Source organism: Xiphias gladius, chromosome 9 (genome assembly GCF_016859285.1).
Source record: "Xiphias gladius isolate SHS-SW01 ecotype Sanya breed wild chromosome 9, ASM1685928v1, whole genome shotgun sequence".
Classification (NCBI taxonomy): Eukaryota; Metazoa; Chordata; class Actinopteri; order Istiophoriformes; family Xiphiidae; genus Xiphias; species Xiphias gladius.
Window position 1 is genome coordinate 9,041,625 of NC_053408.1, and position 16,403 is coordinate 9,058,027.

Sequence of the window (16,403 nt, forward strand, 5' to 3'; positions counted from 1 at the left end):
TGACCCCACAGATGCCCGGATTACATTAGCTGCTTTGCTCTGCTCTTCCTCTTTAGTAAAGTGTTTGTTAGTCCGCTGCACGGGAAGTGGAAGTCCTTGGAAATGATAAGGAGTTTCAGAGCTCTGTCAACATGTGAGTCCGTTAGAGTTTTGTTGAGGCTTCTCGGCAGTTGTTCAGGCAAACAGCCTCCCACCAGTATTTTTGGATTCCCTCAGAGTTTTCTTGTCATCCACTGGTTCCATAAAAGTCTACTGTTCCCTCATACCTCCCTCCTGTAGCATCAAAGTATCACCTAGCCGCCGGATTTGCAGGGATCTGGCTGCCAGCCACCTTGTCTGTTGACCGTGTTGACTACAAAGCAGCTGCTCAAAGCTGACTCAGGATTTCACAGCTTAAAATTCTCTCCCTGACTGCCGCTTGCCACTCACTCTTAAATTTATCTGAGCACGTGAGCTTGGCAAGGCCTCTCCGGCAAGGCGGTAAATGGACTAGGACAGTGTGACATCTAGTTTTGGATGGCATTGACCACAGGCTGGGGAAGGTGAAGGACACAGTGCTATTTCCATCTCCGTCTATCAGTGGAAAAGAGGCTGGCATTGAACCGTTCAACTCTCCAAAGATATAGAGAGCGAGGCAGTGGAGGGAGGGAGACAGCAGGCGGGGGAGGGAAGCGGATGGAAAGAGAGGGAAAGCGGGAGACAAAGATGGAGTGTGTGTGTTTGTGTGAGAGAGAGAGAAAAGGCAAGCCGGGGAGAGACAGTGATAAGTTGACACAGGGGAAGTGAGATGTGACAAGCTGAGAGAAAGAGATGCTCAATCAGTGCTGTCAGGTTTTCTCATAATCAGAGACAGTCGTTGGAGACTGCACTACTATTGACGACGGGCTGCCTCGCTAATGACAGCTAGGCGTCCATGTTTTCAGCAGTGCTGACTATAAAATCAATGGACTCGTTTGTGCACACTGCTAGAATATTTTTCATTACACATTTCATGACTTTTATTGCATACGCCTTTAAAAAAGATAGCTGTGTGAAGATGGAAGATCATTTTAAACGGTATAAATATACTGAACTTGATCGTACAGCACATAAAATAGCTCCTTTCCTCTTTTTTTTTTTTTTTTTTGCTGTTTAACACATGTTCCTTGTCAAAAGATGAAGAAAAAACAGCTGGAAGCTCAGTATTTTTCTCCGGGAGGTAAAAAAAAAATACAGAATTAGAGCAAAACACCTCAGCTGGGATTGACACCTCTGGATTTTTCAGTGTGATTGTTTTGTGTTTGCAGCCGTGGACACCACCAAGGACCCGTGTCAGAATGTGAAGTGCAGCCGCCATAAGGTGTGCGTCGCTCAAGGCTACCAGAGGGCCATGTGTGTCAATCGCAAGAAACTGGAGCACAGGTAGGTGGAGACTTGTTTTGTGTTTGCACAAAAAAGTGCTGCCGAAGATTTCTGTGTTGACAGCACAGACACTCCCGTGGCGTTGGTGTCAGCAGCCGTTAGCTGCCTGCGTGTGTTAAAAGCCTTTCAATGTCTGGCTGGAGAGCTATTGATTAAACTCAGTAACAGGGCCAGAGAGTGTCATGAGTCAGGGGTGAAGTCATTTTAGCTGGAACACTCACGCTGAGCAATGGCTAATTAACTGTGTGGATGGAAGGTGGTAAAACTGAACACAGACAGTTGTGGAGGGAAGTAAGGGCCGTAAAGATTTGATATGCAAACTGAATACCCAATTTTGAACTTTTATCACTACTGAATACTTAAACTTTTTTAGAGCACTGAAATATTTGTCTTGGTCAGATCTGAATTGGATGTCTTAATTTTAGTGTCTGAATTTGACCGATGCAATTTGAGCAACCTGATTTTTTTTTTTGATTTTTCTCGAATTTTTAGATCTGAATTTAGCCTACTGAATTTGAGCAATTTGAATGTAAATTTTTAATTATACATTAAGAATTTTGAATATTGGGTGTTTGAATTTTCTATTTTCTATCCGAATTTATGAACCCTAAAGAAAACCCCACACCTTAAATAAAGTTTTTGAAATCTGAAACTGACAAACTGAACATTTCAAAGAGGGGAATTCACATGGTTTTCAAAGTAAAATATTTCAATGCTATAAATTCAGTGGTATGTGAAATTCGTTTTTTCATTAATAATTTCATTAATTATACAGTAGTGATTAAACTTTAGTTAATTAGTTATTAATTAGTTATTTAGTTGCAGATAAAAATCAAATCTTTATTGCGATTATTTGCTTCCACATACGGTCTTTATGCATGGCTACACTTGCAATCATGACAGCTATGCTCCTATCCGACATAGAGGAAAGAGATGCTTGTTTAATGGATAACACTTAATGTCAAGGGTACATACTTTATGATTAAATAATGCATAACTAATACACGATTCATCATGATCTAATGCATGATGTATCATGAAATCTCGTGGCTCAGTATTAGATATTAATGAAGCCACTATTATTTAGTTTGATTACTCAAAACTACATGGATCATCAGTTTGTGAACTCACACATACTGTATATGTAGTTAAGGCAGAATCAAATTGACGTCATAGACAAAATAGCACCAGATTATTATGTTTGTAAAATACAGTATGAAACTGGTTTGAAGAGACTATACTTTGTATTGATGTGTGCTCCGCACTGACCAAACCTCAGCAAAGGGCTCGATCAAATTGAGGCTTATGCTGCATTCACGTCATATTGTATGGACCGTAAATATGAGCTGCTGTGAGAGAAAAAACACTCAAGTCAGGCCTCTAATTCTGGACAACTTTGTTATCTCCCAATTGGCAAAAAGAAGAGTCAATAAGATGGTCATTGTAGTTCAAGCGAATAAAATCCAACATTAACAGAAATATAACTTATACAGCTAATTACTTATACAGCTTATTTACTTTAATACTTACTTTTTAATATATCAATGAACTTCTATGCTATAATCGGTATTTTTAAATTGGATGGATCAAATGACGTGTGTCGCGAAACAAGCTGTGAAAACCGAGGTTAATAATAAAATACGGGAATATAAGTTACCTGTAGTTGTACCTTTTGTGTGGAAAACACTTTGGAGCCGGAGCCAGAGGTGTCTTGTCTGTTTCAACAGCCGTTGCAGTTAAATGAAGAACTTATAAGGATACAATCATGAGACTTAGAGCTTTCAAACAGTGTTTAATTCGTCGAGGTTGTGTGAAGACTGAGTCCGGCACAGATCAAAACACAACTAAAGTAGCGCTACCAAGGTCAAATTGTCCCACGGGTGACGCGTAATGTCTACTGAATGACAATAAGGCGATAATGGTAAATGGTAAAAAGCAGGGGACCAATAGTACAAGCAGGGAAAAGGCACTGAGTCAGCGAACTGACTCAGTAACTTCAGTTAAACAGCAATAACTCTATGAATTTTTGCTAACATCAGCTACTATAAGCTATCAGACCAGCTAAGGCTGTAGCAGTAAAACCCTTCAGCGTATTAAAGTAAGTAAGGGTTTGGTTTTTTTTGTTTTTTTTCATTTTGTAAGCAGAACTGTATTTTATTTCATCTTTCAAAAGTCACATGGTTCTGCTTTAGATGACTAATAAAATGGGCAGCAGTTGACTTTTTGCAGTGGAAGCTCATGCATTGTGATGTACTGTGTGTTGGGGTTTGAAAAAAATTCTTGGTGCCCATGGAAGTAACTTTTTAAGGTTTTTTTTATGAATTACTTTTCTTGTCTAGCCCTTTTTTTTTTTTTTTACCCTAGCATGACACTGAAATGCAGAGACCCCCAAAACATTCAGCATTTGCATTAAAAAAGAAAAGTCCATTTTATTGACCATCACTTAGCAACAGTGTTTTTAACGTCTTAAACCACTTGAACGCTGAGTATATTGTATACTTGACCTCCCATGTCAAAAAATAATGTGTCACTGAACTTCCCATGTTGATAATGGGTCAGCTTTAAAAAAAACATGGTAAAGACTCATTAGTGGAATTGGAAGCAGAGTAGGGAGGAGGGCAGGTCGAAAACATTTTAGCCATTTAATACAGTGTAATACTGGGGTTAATGTAAGTAATTCAGATGCTCCTCAGTTCACAAAGACCATTTAGTCTTCTGTAGTAAACCTCACAGAAGTATTTATCTGTTCCTTCATCCATTCATTCCACTTTGACTGAAAAACAAATGAGCAGGGTTGCAGCCTGAAAATAGCTAATGGAGTGAATTATTACTACCTGCAAAGTCTGTCTGCAGCGACAGGCATTTATCTTTTTCAATAAAGCGCTTCATTTACAGAGTTACTCCAGAGATGAGAGAGACTATGTCGAATAATGGGTAATAAGCACGAACGCAACCACGCTAAACCATCCCAGCATCATTAAGTAGCAGCCTCAGAAGGCGTACTGCAGGCCGCCTAATGCTTGTGCTCACTGAACATGAAGTCAATCACTGTGTGAGAGGAAAGCAAGCAAAGGGAATTTTATGAAGCAGTGCATCCAAATATTAACATGCAGATTATGACTTTTTGGTAAATACGATCGGAAATGTCTCGATTAGTTGTACTGATGTTGCAGTTTTACGGGAGAGTGGTACAAATGAATTGCAATAAAAACATCTTGTTAAATGTAACTGGAACTGTGTTTGACCCCAGCGAGCTGGTGGATATTAAAGGGCCATTTCACCCAAATCACAAAAAAAACATATTTCCTCTTAAATCCAGTGGTGTGTGCTCACGAAGATAATTTTGGTTTTATTAATCCAGGTTTTTAGATATCTGCCTGTGAAATTTCTGCCGCTACACCATTAATGGAATTTCCTTTGTGCTTACAGCATTCAAAAATTACATTTAAAAAATTCAACAGGAACATGCCTTCTCCAAAACAGTGTCCCATTACATTACAGTCATTTTGCAGACGCTTATGTCCAAAGCAACTTACAACAAGAGCTTTCAAACCTGACAGGAACAAGAGCTAGATGTCACCAAAAATTGGAAGTGCATCCCTCTCGAATAAACAACTGAAAGCATGTTCAGTGCCACAGTACAAATACTTAAGGTTTGTTGTTGTTTTTTAAAGAAATGAGACATGAATGGTGTGGGGTGTCAAGATGTCTGAAAAGAAGGTGAGTTTTCAGCCTACCGCGGAGGATGGCGAGTGTCTCTGCTTTCCCGGTGTCAATGGGAAGTTCATTCGACCGCTGTGGAAGACCTGACAGGCATCTGTTATCTGTTACTCCGGATAATCCACTGGCCTGTCTGTCAACAGTTTTCACTGGAACTGCTGTCTACCGAAGAAACAGCCTCTAGGAGAACTGTCCAGTGTGTAGCAGGAACGCTGTTCCTGGAAAAGAGTTTTAGCCACGCTACAGGCAAAACCAGCGAAGGCACTGTTGTTTGTTTGGTCCACCACTTTGGTCCAGACTGAAATATACTTAGTATATCTGAACATATACCTGACGTATTGGCACAACATTTGGTACAGACAATGAATCCTAATGACTTTGGTGATCTCATTTAACGCCACCATGATTAAGATATTTATGGTTTTGAATGACATGTTTCATGAAACTCTTTTGGATTGCTAAGAAATTTGGAGGAGACATTCTCTGTTCTTCCTCGGGATGCATTGTAGTAACTTTGGTGATCCTCTGACTTTCCATCTTGCGCCATCATCAGGTCAATATTTTGTTTGTCCAGTTGTTTACTTTATGACTTGCTACCTCCAAAACAAATCACATTCCCACCAGCCCCAGCTGTACTCCATGTTTAGGGCTACTCAGCTTTTGGTAAAATATCTCAACAACAACAACTATTGGATGGATTGTCATGAAATGAGTACAGTAATTACAGACAACATTTGTGTCCACCTCAGGATGAATTATAATCACTTTTGTCATGGCCATGACTAAATACCCGCAAAACTAATGACGTTCTTGTCAACCTAAGCTGCACTTTTTCTTTAGTGCTAATTACCAAATGTTAGCATGGTAACATGCTAAACTGAGATAGTTGGCATGTTAAACATTATACCCGCCTAACATTAGCACGTCAGCATTGTCATTGTGACTAGTTAGCATGCTATTGTTAGCATTTTGCTCACAGCATCGCTTCGCCTGAGGACAGATTTTTTTCAGACTGCAGCAAGAAGAAAACAAAATAAAACAAAACAAAGACTAGTAGTACTGACTTTGTAATGAACACCTAGCATTGAACATGCTTTTAGTTTTGTGTTAGAGAGGTGACATCTAGTTCTTTTTCACGTATTGTTGTTTTGGATAAAAGTGTCTTCAAAATAAGTTTAAGGTAATTTAATGACACTGTTTTGGTGAGGACAAGTTGCTGGTTAATTTTTTAAATGCATTTTGTCAGCACTGTGAGCACCACAAACAAATTCTGTATTGGGGTGGCAACATGACATCTCAGAGACAGATATCCATGGGCAAGTAAAACTGTCTATATGGCTAGATACCACTAGTAGTAGAGGTAAGTGAAAAAGGTTTTTTTCTGTAATTTGGGTGGACTGATATTTTAACTTTACCCCTTTTTTTCCCTCTCATGTTTAGAGTGAAACAGTCAGGGCATCTGGAGGCCCCTGAAAGCACCTGCAAGCCCTGTCCTGTGGCTGCCTCCTCACCTGTATGTGGCTCTGATGGACACAACTATGCCTCTGAGGTAAAAAAAATATATATATATATATATATATTCCGCACCAGCATCTTTCTTTGAAAGCACTTAGACTTGAAAGCTTAGATAATCTTTCTTTTGCTTTTGCTTCTGGCACCATAAAAACCCTGAAAAGAAATGGAAAGTGGCCGTCTCATCATTTTAAATAATGAGAGCAGTCCAGTCAAGTGCTGTTTCCTGCTACGCTGACATATTCGTGGGCGCAGCAGGGCAGCACAGTTCATCATTGCTCGCGGGAGGACAGGTGCACCAGCTCAACGAGGTCGCATGATTAATGACTGACGTTGTTTTGAGCGGCATCATCGTACACAGGCCGCTACCGGGACACTTTATTGATTTATGTATAGTTTTTAATTTTGACCTTGCATGAGAAGACGCTGGAAAATGACAGCTCATTCTTGCTGCCTTTCTCTAAGTGCAGTGTCTCATCTGAATGAGCAGTCTCTTTTTCCTGCGGTCACCCCCATAAATATTTTAAGTGCATCCGTGCCTCTGTCTCTCTGTCTCTGTCTCTCTGTCGCTCTCTCTCTCTGCTTACAGTGTAAACTGGAGCAGCAGGCCTGCCTCACAGGCAAAGACCTGAACATCATGTGTGCCGGCTTTTGCCCCTGTGCCACGGCCTCCGCTACCGTCACAGATACTGACACCAAACGTGGCAAGTGCCTTTTCGTCACCTTCTTATATTTATGCATCTTAATTTGAGGATTCACACCTCCCTGTCTGCATCACTGTCATCGCTTTCATGAGTCTTGGTTTTAAAAAAAGAAAGTTATGATGCACCGGTGGCCACACACAGCATGCTGTCTGTGGGACAGGACTCCAGTTTCCTGAGACAACTAATCAGTGCCCGATGTTTGGGATCAATACTCACCAATTTCAGAGATTACTGTTTGCCAAATATCCCCCATGTGGTTAAACAGCTCTTTCAATCATGTAGTAATTAATTATTTAGAGTGTACACTACCTATGATTGCAGCCAAACAGTATTGATTGTTCGAGCTCTCAGGCACGTGAAAATGTCAATTGATCAAAAGGATGAAATGTTACTCCTGTTGCATCTGTATCCTGGAATAAATGCGTAGCCTTAGACTAAAAGTGGATTTTTATTGAATAACAGCAATTTCCTGCAGTTGAGTTAATTGCAAAATACATTTTTTTTTTTTGATTAGCGGATTATAAACTAATAAATCACAGCATGAAAAACAGTACATCTCAACAGCTTTACAGTGAGGAGAGCCTGTGCCTTTTATTCTGCTCACTGTACATCAGTGAGAGAAATAAGAAGCGGTGCAGAGTGCCTTCTTTTTGGGAAGGTGCGCCAGATTGCTGTTAGGTGTCTGTTAGGGTTCTGAATGCTGGGATTCCCCTTTTTGCTTCTTTAGAGAGCTGCACTGGCCAAGACCTGGCAGACCTGGGTGACCGCCTGAGAGACTGGTTCCAACTCCTTCATGGAAATGCAAAGCGGAATAACTCTGGCAAGCTCGGCGCTAGCACAGCTTCAGGTTAGAAAACTCACAAAGCGGCCTTATTCTCTGCTGCCCAACTCAATTGTCTGCGCAAACAAATGTAGTGTAAACAGAAACAAACTAAAGTACTATGCAAATTATTTCTGACAGCGCTGGACAAGAGCCTGGTAGCAAGCTGCAAGGACTCCATCGGCTGGATGTTCTCGAAGCTGGACACCAACGGTGACCTGTATCTGGACCAAGCTGAGCTGGCTGCTATTAACCTGGACAAGTACGAGGTCTGCATCCGACCCTTCTTTAACTCCTGCGACAGCTACAAAGATGGGAAGGTCTCTACGGCAGAGTGGTGCCTCTGCTTCTGGAGAGAAAGTGAGTGAAGGGATCTCCACTGAAGACGAATGTGTAGAGAGCTGAGTCTATTTTGAGTCGAATCTCTAAATGGGCGAAATGATAGCAAAGTTACATCACAGGGAGAGAGAAGGTTTGCAATGACGTGAATTTGCTCCCCGTCCCTCGCCAACACCGAGTGGAAAACCAAAGTGGTTATGACTATGAAGCGAATGGACTGTAGATATTGAAATGTGGCCAGACATTTGTTCCGACAAATACATGTATACCGTACTTTTGTATTTGTAGCTCAACACCAGGGAAGCAGCAGTACCAGTACAGGAACAGTTTGATGTCTTAAGAAAGTGTATTTCCCAAAATGTTGAATGATTCATTTAACAAAGTCTGAAAGCCTGAAGACTGCTATTTTAAAGCAGAATGTGGCAGCCTAATCAACATCTTCAAAGTGCATTGCGGTTGTCTTTTGCTTCTCTTTATTTTTGACTTCAGCACTACAAACTTATGCTTGAATCCTCCGTCCATTCATCTATTTCCCACTGCTTATCCAGGTCCAGCAATATTCCGGGCATGATTAGCAGTTCTGCTCCCTTGCCGAGAACAATCTGGGCAAGATCTCTTTTATCTGAGTCATCTGACAATTTGCCAGAATCTCTTTCTGGCCAACTGAAAGTCCTTCTCCATGGCCTCACTGAACTCTGCCCACAGCCGAGTTTTGTCTCTCCCCCACGCTGCAAAAAATGCAGTCCTTCCCCGATTCAGGGCTCCCATGGGCTGAACAAGCCCAAAAGGCCTCTTCCTTCAGCTCGACAGCTTCCTTCAATGACAGTTTCTTTGGTCGCCACTGCAACAGAAACTAACAACTTTCCAGCCACAACTGCAAACAACTGTCTCTCACAATGGAGGCTTTGAACAACACTCTGTCTTTTCCTGGGATGCAGTAAACGTTGACGGTTCCTCTGTGGCACATGCAGCCACATAGATACCGTTATCTCATTATCTGGAAAACAAGCTCTAAATCTGTTTGTGCAGTTAATTGCACAACAATTTTTACCAATGCCTTCAGGGATTTTTTTGTCACATATGAATGCACAGTGCAGATGATTTTTGACAAATAGCTCTAGCTTCATATTTTGACAAGGAGCTTCTGCTGAGAAACAGAGCTCTCTTTTTGGAGGAAAGAAAGATTAGCTTGTTTCTTTTGTGAGCCGCCTAGAAGTTGAACGCAAATTACAAAAGTTACATGGTGACACCGTCAGTTGGGTTAAGAGAAATGTCAGGAAAAAATGATCATAGAGTGAATCTAAAAATACCTGGTGTGCTTGAAAAAAGTCATTTGAAAATGAAGCTTACTTTAGAAGCCATGTTCCCTACATTTATGTATACTTAAGGTGTTGTGAAATATAAAATGACTGAGTGTCTTTATGGCTGTTTTCTCATAGATGACCGGTCCTCACAGTGCTATTTCAGCTGGGCACAAGTGCTTCATTTGACCTAAACAAATACAGGATATTCCTGGCAGTAACCTCATTTGCACACTGATTATCCCATTGATCAGGCACTTAACCTGCGTGATATAGGTTACGCTGACCCAATCAATTCTGCATTACTAGCTGGTGATACATATAAACTACGTCACACCAAGCCATTAAGTAACAATGCTTTCGTGATAATGACTTGGACACGTACTAGATACAAAGAAATAATTACAAACCACTGTAACAGGCCTTTCCCTTTGTGACTTGACAGTGAAGTCTCAGAGAACTGATAATGCCCTTTGAACTCATCTAGTTTTGTGCAAACACAATAGAAATTCTGTACAGCTGAGAAAACTCTCTCTTCTTTGGTTCTGTTTCCGTCTGTTCTTGTTCTTGCTCAGCTTATTTCCTTGTCACTCTCAGACTACATTCATATGTTCTTTCACCTAAGCTCTCGACGCCGATCACGCTCGGAGGGAATGAAATATAAGACTTCTGAAACAAATCAATATGGGCAAAAAGTGTAGTTATGAAGAGCAGTGATTGAGATAAAGTTTGAGGGAGAGCAACTTAAGGTATTGTCTGTCATCACTTTTCTTCTCTGATTCTCACAGAGCCGCCGTGCCTCGCTGAGCTGGAGAGGATCCAGGTGCAGGAGGCAGCCAAGAAGAAGCCTGGTAAATACATTCCTCCTAACAGTAGCGTGAAGTTCCAAAAGTATTTGACTGAGGCTTTTTAAACACCACATTTGCACAGAAACACCTTTTGGACAGGAAGTTACCTCTTGACACACTTCAGATCCTTTCAAAGCCACACCATGCCGAATAGTTAGCCATAAACTGCACCGTCTAGCTGGCGTTCCCCTGCATTGGCTTCAGGTCTCTGGGTGTGCTTATGTAACAAGGCGCCTGGAGCAGCGGGCGAGGAGCTGGAAAGAGCCTCATTAAAGAGATCACAAGCTCACGGCTAGGATTAGGCCCTAATCAGGCTGGGGGGGATTAGGGGGCAGCTCTGGCTTTGGGAAAAGGCAAAGCTAACGCGCATGTTCGGCTCCCTGAGAAACCCCGCGCTACAGTCGCAACCCAGCATGCCCAACATGCTACACAGCTGCTTTTCAGTGTTCGGCTCCAAACCCAGAGATGCCGTCTTCCATCTCTGAAGCCCACGTGCCTCATTGCTTGTGTTTTCTCTCGTTTTCACGCTGGTGGGGTGGGGAGGGACGGTGCTTGTTAGAGAACTTTGCCTCTGGTTTGACAAGCGTGTCCTGAGGGAGGCTGAAACAGTGGAGCTCTGTCACTGAGGCTGTCACGACATTTTTACATGCCACCCTCACTGCATAAGGAAACACAGTACGCAAACATACTGTATGAAGTCACATATGCATGCGGGTGTAAAACAAACGGGGGAAGCTCTCCGTGTCTCTGTGATGTCCTCTGCCAAAAAGCTGCTTTTCCATCCTGACTGATGGTCTTATCACAGGTTCACTAAGGCAAGCTGGCCCTCCCGTCTATGCTGCGCTCGTCTCAGGCATCAGCCTGAGGCAGCTAAATGTCCTGAGGGTGTAAATATTTAACGACTAGGCACGTGCATGTGTTTGCATGTCCTTTCAGGGATGTACATCCCCAACTGCGATGAGGACGGCTACTACAGAAAAATGCAGTGTGACCAGAGCCGAGGGGAGTGCTGGTGCGTCGACCAGCATGGTGGAGAGGTAATGGGCACCAGAATCCATGGCAACCCTGACTGCGGTAAGAGGGGGGCACCGGCAAACATCTATTTCTCTCACAGTGCACTGCAAGAAAAATCTCCTTCTTATGAAGTCGCTTTTTTGTCTGTGATTGAGTCTGTGAAGTCTTATTTTTTATTTCTGGATTTTAGTGCAGTGACCTGCCTTATTCATTCGTCTTTCAAATTACAGACCCTCATTTCTAGAAAATCCTTGAGAGGTTGGCAGGTTGTAATATCCTTCCTTCATTTGCTACTTTTTTTCACTTGTTTTACTAAGGTTTTGATGGTTTTTAGGACTCAGTTACGGATAAAGAATGATTTAAGCAGATGGAGATTTTTGGCGGTGTAGGATATACTAGCTGCATCTGTTCAAAACCTCGTGTTAGATCTTATTATCAGAAATAAAGCTGAAACGAATGTTGTTGTTTTTTTGTTATCAATTACGCTCGCAATTATTCTTGTGATTAATCAACTAATCTTTTAAATCTTCAATTATGGTATCAAACGTCAAAAATTGCGAACAACGCCCATTAAAAGTTCTCAAAGCCCAAGGTGACGTCTTCAACTGACCCGTTTTGTCTGACCAACAGAACCCAAAGATATTCAGTTTACCCTGATACAAAACAGAGAACAAGCTCATTTTAGAAGTTAAAAAAAGCAGCTAACAAATCAGCTAGTTGTTTCAGCACTGATACATAAGAATTTCTTATTATCTACCTTTTTCCAGATGAAGTGGCTGGATATTCTGGAGATTTTGGGAGCGGGGTGGGATGGGAGGATGAAGAGGACAAGGAGGCAGAGGACAACGGTGAGGAGGCAGAAGAGGAGGAGGAAGAGGAAGGCGAGGCAGACGATGGAGGATACATCTGGTAGGACTGTCTGACCCCACGCAGAGAGCCGAGTCACAGCCGCTGGTCTGAAAATCTACAGGGATGGCTCTCTCCTAACAGCAAAAGATTTTGGGATCGGACTGGGGAGGCATGGAATTGTGTATCATCCGGCTGGGATGTGTGGTGCAGGGCAGGTCCAGTGATGAGATAACGACCAGTTTTTGTCTTAGATAGATGTAATTGCTTCATTCACTTCTCTGTTTTTTGAGCAACAGAGCTTTTTGTTTTGCCGTCCTGAAAAGCAGGACCCACCGACTACTGCTCCATAGGTAGCTCAAGTCCATCAGAATTCCTATCTTGTCCGACCGCCATCTATGCATATAGAGATTACCAGTAATTTTGTATTGTGTGAACAACTGCTTGAGTATTAGAGCCACTGTCCCACTGGAATGACAAGAGATCAGAATTTAAAGGAATAGTTCGACATTTTGGGAGATATGCTTGTTGGGTTTTTATGCCGAGAGTTAGAGAGAGGATCGACACCACACTCATGGGGATAGGTTAAATATGAAGCTAGAGCTAGGCAACACTTAGCTTAGCTTATTTTAGCATTACGACTGGAAATGGGGAATCAGTTGCCTGACTTTGTCTAAAGGTAAAAAAGATCAGCCTACCAAAACCTTCAATGCTCACTAAAACGTCTTATATCTTGTTTGTTTAATCTGTATAAAAAAGTTAAAGCCACAGTGCAAAGTTTTATGACATATTATGTGGCGGACTATCCAGGAGGTCACTGTGACAACATAACATCCTATAAAAATGCAAACTGAGCTTTAAAGGTGCTGGTAGGCAGATTTTGTTACCATTTGGCAGAGCCAGACTAGCTGTTTCCCCGTGCTTCCAGTCTCTAAGTGACTCTGATGGATATTTTCATAAGAGGGATGTATCAAATGACAGTGTGAAAACAATGTGACAATGGTGCTCGTAGAGACGAACATTCACTTGTCACCTGAATCTGCAGAGCTTCATAGCGAGTTTCTTTAACTGTCTGGTCTGTAAATTTACTGCTTTAATTCACTCTCACTGTCCTGATATCATCGTTTTAGGCCCGAGTAGGCAGCTCTAAAAACCCACTTGTACACTACCTGCTCAGCACCAAACAGCAGACAGACACAGTGAGCAAGTAGATGGTGCACATAGTGGAGCCAGATATCTCCCTCAGGAGTTGGTACAGACCAAAACCAGAGCTAAAAGAGAGCAAATTATTGGACTTATATTCATCAGGTGGACAGAAACATGACTCCAAATGAAAGCTAACGTGCTGCTGAATGTGTAAATAACCCACTACAATTATATGTTGATGTTTGTGTTCACAACTGGTTTCTGCAAGTGTCCAAAAAAAATCAGTTATTGCAGGTTTAAGCTAAATAAGCTAACCATCTCCTGGTTTTAACTTCATATTTACAGTACCGAGAGAGAGCGGTATCAATCTCCTCTAACTCTAGGCAAGAAAGCAAACAAGCCTATTTCCCAAAATGTGGAACTACTCCTTTAAAGCAGTTCAGTGCGATGTGGTTATGTATTTCTGAACTGATTCTGTATATAAATCCAGTGTAAATTGTCTGTGAAGCAAGCTTAGAGGATTTCAGGTTACTGTGGTTTCAAGCTACCTTTATGATAAAAATGCAACACAGCTCATGGCAGTTTTTAAATCGTACATGCTTTACGAATTAAGTGGATACACACGACTATACAGGACCTACATTTCCAGTCGCATTACTTTTATTGGAAACCCGTAGAGCTGCACCTACAGTAGAAACCACTAATCGTTGTCCTCTGCTAACTCTGAAATCATGTCAAAGAATGTGGCACAACTACGTTTTATTCTAAGTTTGCAAGTTGAAAATCTGTATTTTGTGTTTATAAAAATAATGTGTGCATTACTTGAAGTTCTGTGTGTATACTTGAATTCACATTGCATTTTTTTTTTCTATGAGACTATTGTTGCCATATCTTCATTCATGCTATTGATAGGCCAGACATTTGTTTGTTTTTAGTATTGCATGTTAGTAAATAAGAATGTACTTCTAGGCTGAGCACTTTACTAATAAAGGCACTGGAGCCAAGCTGTATGTTGATTTTATTCTTTTCCAACTATTTCAGGGTTGCAAATGATCATCCAGGGAGAAATTAGGTTTGGCTTGTGGCTACTTTGCCACCAAGTCACACACCATTTCCCTCTGTAAAGAAAGGAACACTGTCTTTAGGTGGGGAAATTAAGTAAATTTTTTTTTGTCCTCACTGTAGTCAGGAGTGTATATGTATCACTGCAGCACTCAGCTTTTTTTTTTTTTTAACACAGCAGATCAGTATTTCCAAATTTAGCCTACAGTAAGCCTACCTTCCATATTTCGCAGCACAGAACTACTTTCTTGTGACCTTAGGGCCCCTCCCCTGGTGAATGAAGCACTGATTACTGAAGATTATTGAGGGCTACAGCCTGGTACAGCCACGATTACATCTGATTGTGTTTTAACAAGGCATTAACAAAATACATTTTCATCATCATCTACAATCATGGAGCCTACAATTGTATAAAAACAAGAGGAGGTTGAAAGCTCCAGAGTTTCCTCTCAGTTGAGAGTCTTGACAAGCAGATGGGGATATTTGATGGGGTTATTTTGGTGCTGAGCTGCCACCTCATGCTAGAAGAACAAATTACAGCCGGTTGGCTGCAAAATGTCCCACCACTTAAAATGACCACAATGTCAAAGACAGCACTGTAATGGGGCATATGGATGATAAATCCTGCAACGGCTGGATCTTTTGAGTTTCAAGAGTATACTTACTGTGAAGAATGGCCATCCGTGGTACATGCTTTAGCATGTACTCACAATTTCTCCTAAACTGGAGATACACAGAAGAATCAGAGTAAATAAAGAATAACTCTTGTATAACTCTTCAGATCAATTTGAAAATGCGTCGAGTGTCACTGAGCAGAAACAAGGCAAAGAAAATGTGACCTTTTGGAGATGCGAAATTTTCACCAAAATTTCACCCCGTTTTTATAAGTAGTGGAGGAAATTGAAATGTAAACACACTCACATCAAAGACTGTGACTGACACACACACATGTACACCCCCACCCCTCAGAGACTGTTACCACAGACACGTCATAAACACAATGATTCAACATCTATTTATTACTGTTTATAACACTCAATCCCTGTAAACATGTAAATATGTAAATTCAATTTCATTAGTGCCTTTTGTTTTAAACTTGTTCTTGCACAAGTGTTGCTTTTAAAAACATTATGCTGCTATTAATGCTGCTTTCTGTTACCGCTTTTTATTTGCTTTATTTTAAGCCTACATAGGGATGCCTGAGTATAATGACAACATAGATCATTCTTCTTCTATTCTTCTTCGTACAAAGTTATTGACAGTATGAAAACAAAAGACATCAGCAACAGATGGTCGCAACAGAACCATAATAAAACAGGAATAGTAAATGGCAATATTTTGATGAGGAGATTTAAAAGTGAACGCTGACTCTGTATGTCTGAGATCTTCATGCAGAGAGCTTTTCTGAGGATAAAACAAAGATGTAAGTAGGGGCCTGACCTTGCCACATTTTAAAAACCAGCAGTAAAATCTTGAAATAATGTCTAAAAGTGACTTGCAGCTGCTGAATGGCACCAATGATTGGTTTAAGGTGGTAACTTCATTTGAGGTGTGTTAGAAACCTAGAAGCAGCGCTCTGCAACCGCTGCAGTCAGTTGATCGCATCACAATAATTAAGCCTGGAGATAAAGGTATTAAAGCCTTTATCCGCGTCTGACAATGAAAAGGAAATCTCAGTGATGTGCCTCCA

General features: G+C 41.2%; 1 protein-coding gene across 2 annotated transcripts in view; it reads left to right on the top strand.

The window, feature by feature from the left end:
- The window catches only part of LOC120794891 (testican-2-like), a 39,869-nt gene extending 25,214 nt beyond the window's left edge, over positions 1–14,655 (top strand). For both annotated transcript variants that reach the window (XM_040136297.1, XM_040136298.1), the window contains 8 exons: positions 1,287–1,401; positions 6,562–6,670; positions 7,223–7,337; positions 8,065–8,184; positions 8,299–8,517; positions 10,586–10,648; positions 11,582–11,719; positions 12,427–14,655. In XM_040136297.1, coding sequence (XP_039992231.1) covers positions 1,287–1,401; positions 6,562–6,670; positions 7,223–7,337; positions 8,065–8,184; positions 8,299–8,517; positions 10,586–10,648; positions 11,582–11,719; positions 12,427–12,572 — 1,025 coding nt within the window. In that variant the 3' untranslated portion in view covers positions 12,573–14,655. The remainder of the gene's footprint in view (positions 1–1,286; positions 1,402–6,561; positions 6,671–7,222; positions 7,338–8,064; positions 8,185–8,298; positions 8,518–10,585; positions 10,649–11,581; positions 11,720–12,426) is intronic.
- The last annotated feature ends 1,748 nt before the right edge of the window (positions 14,656–16,403 follow it).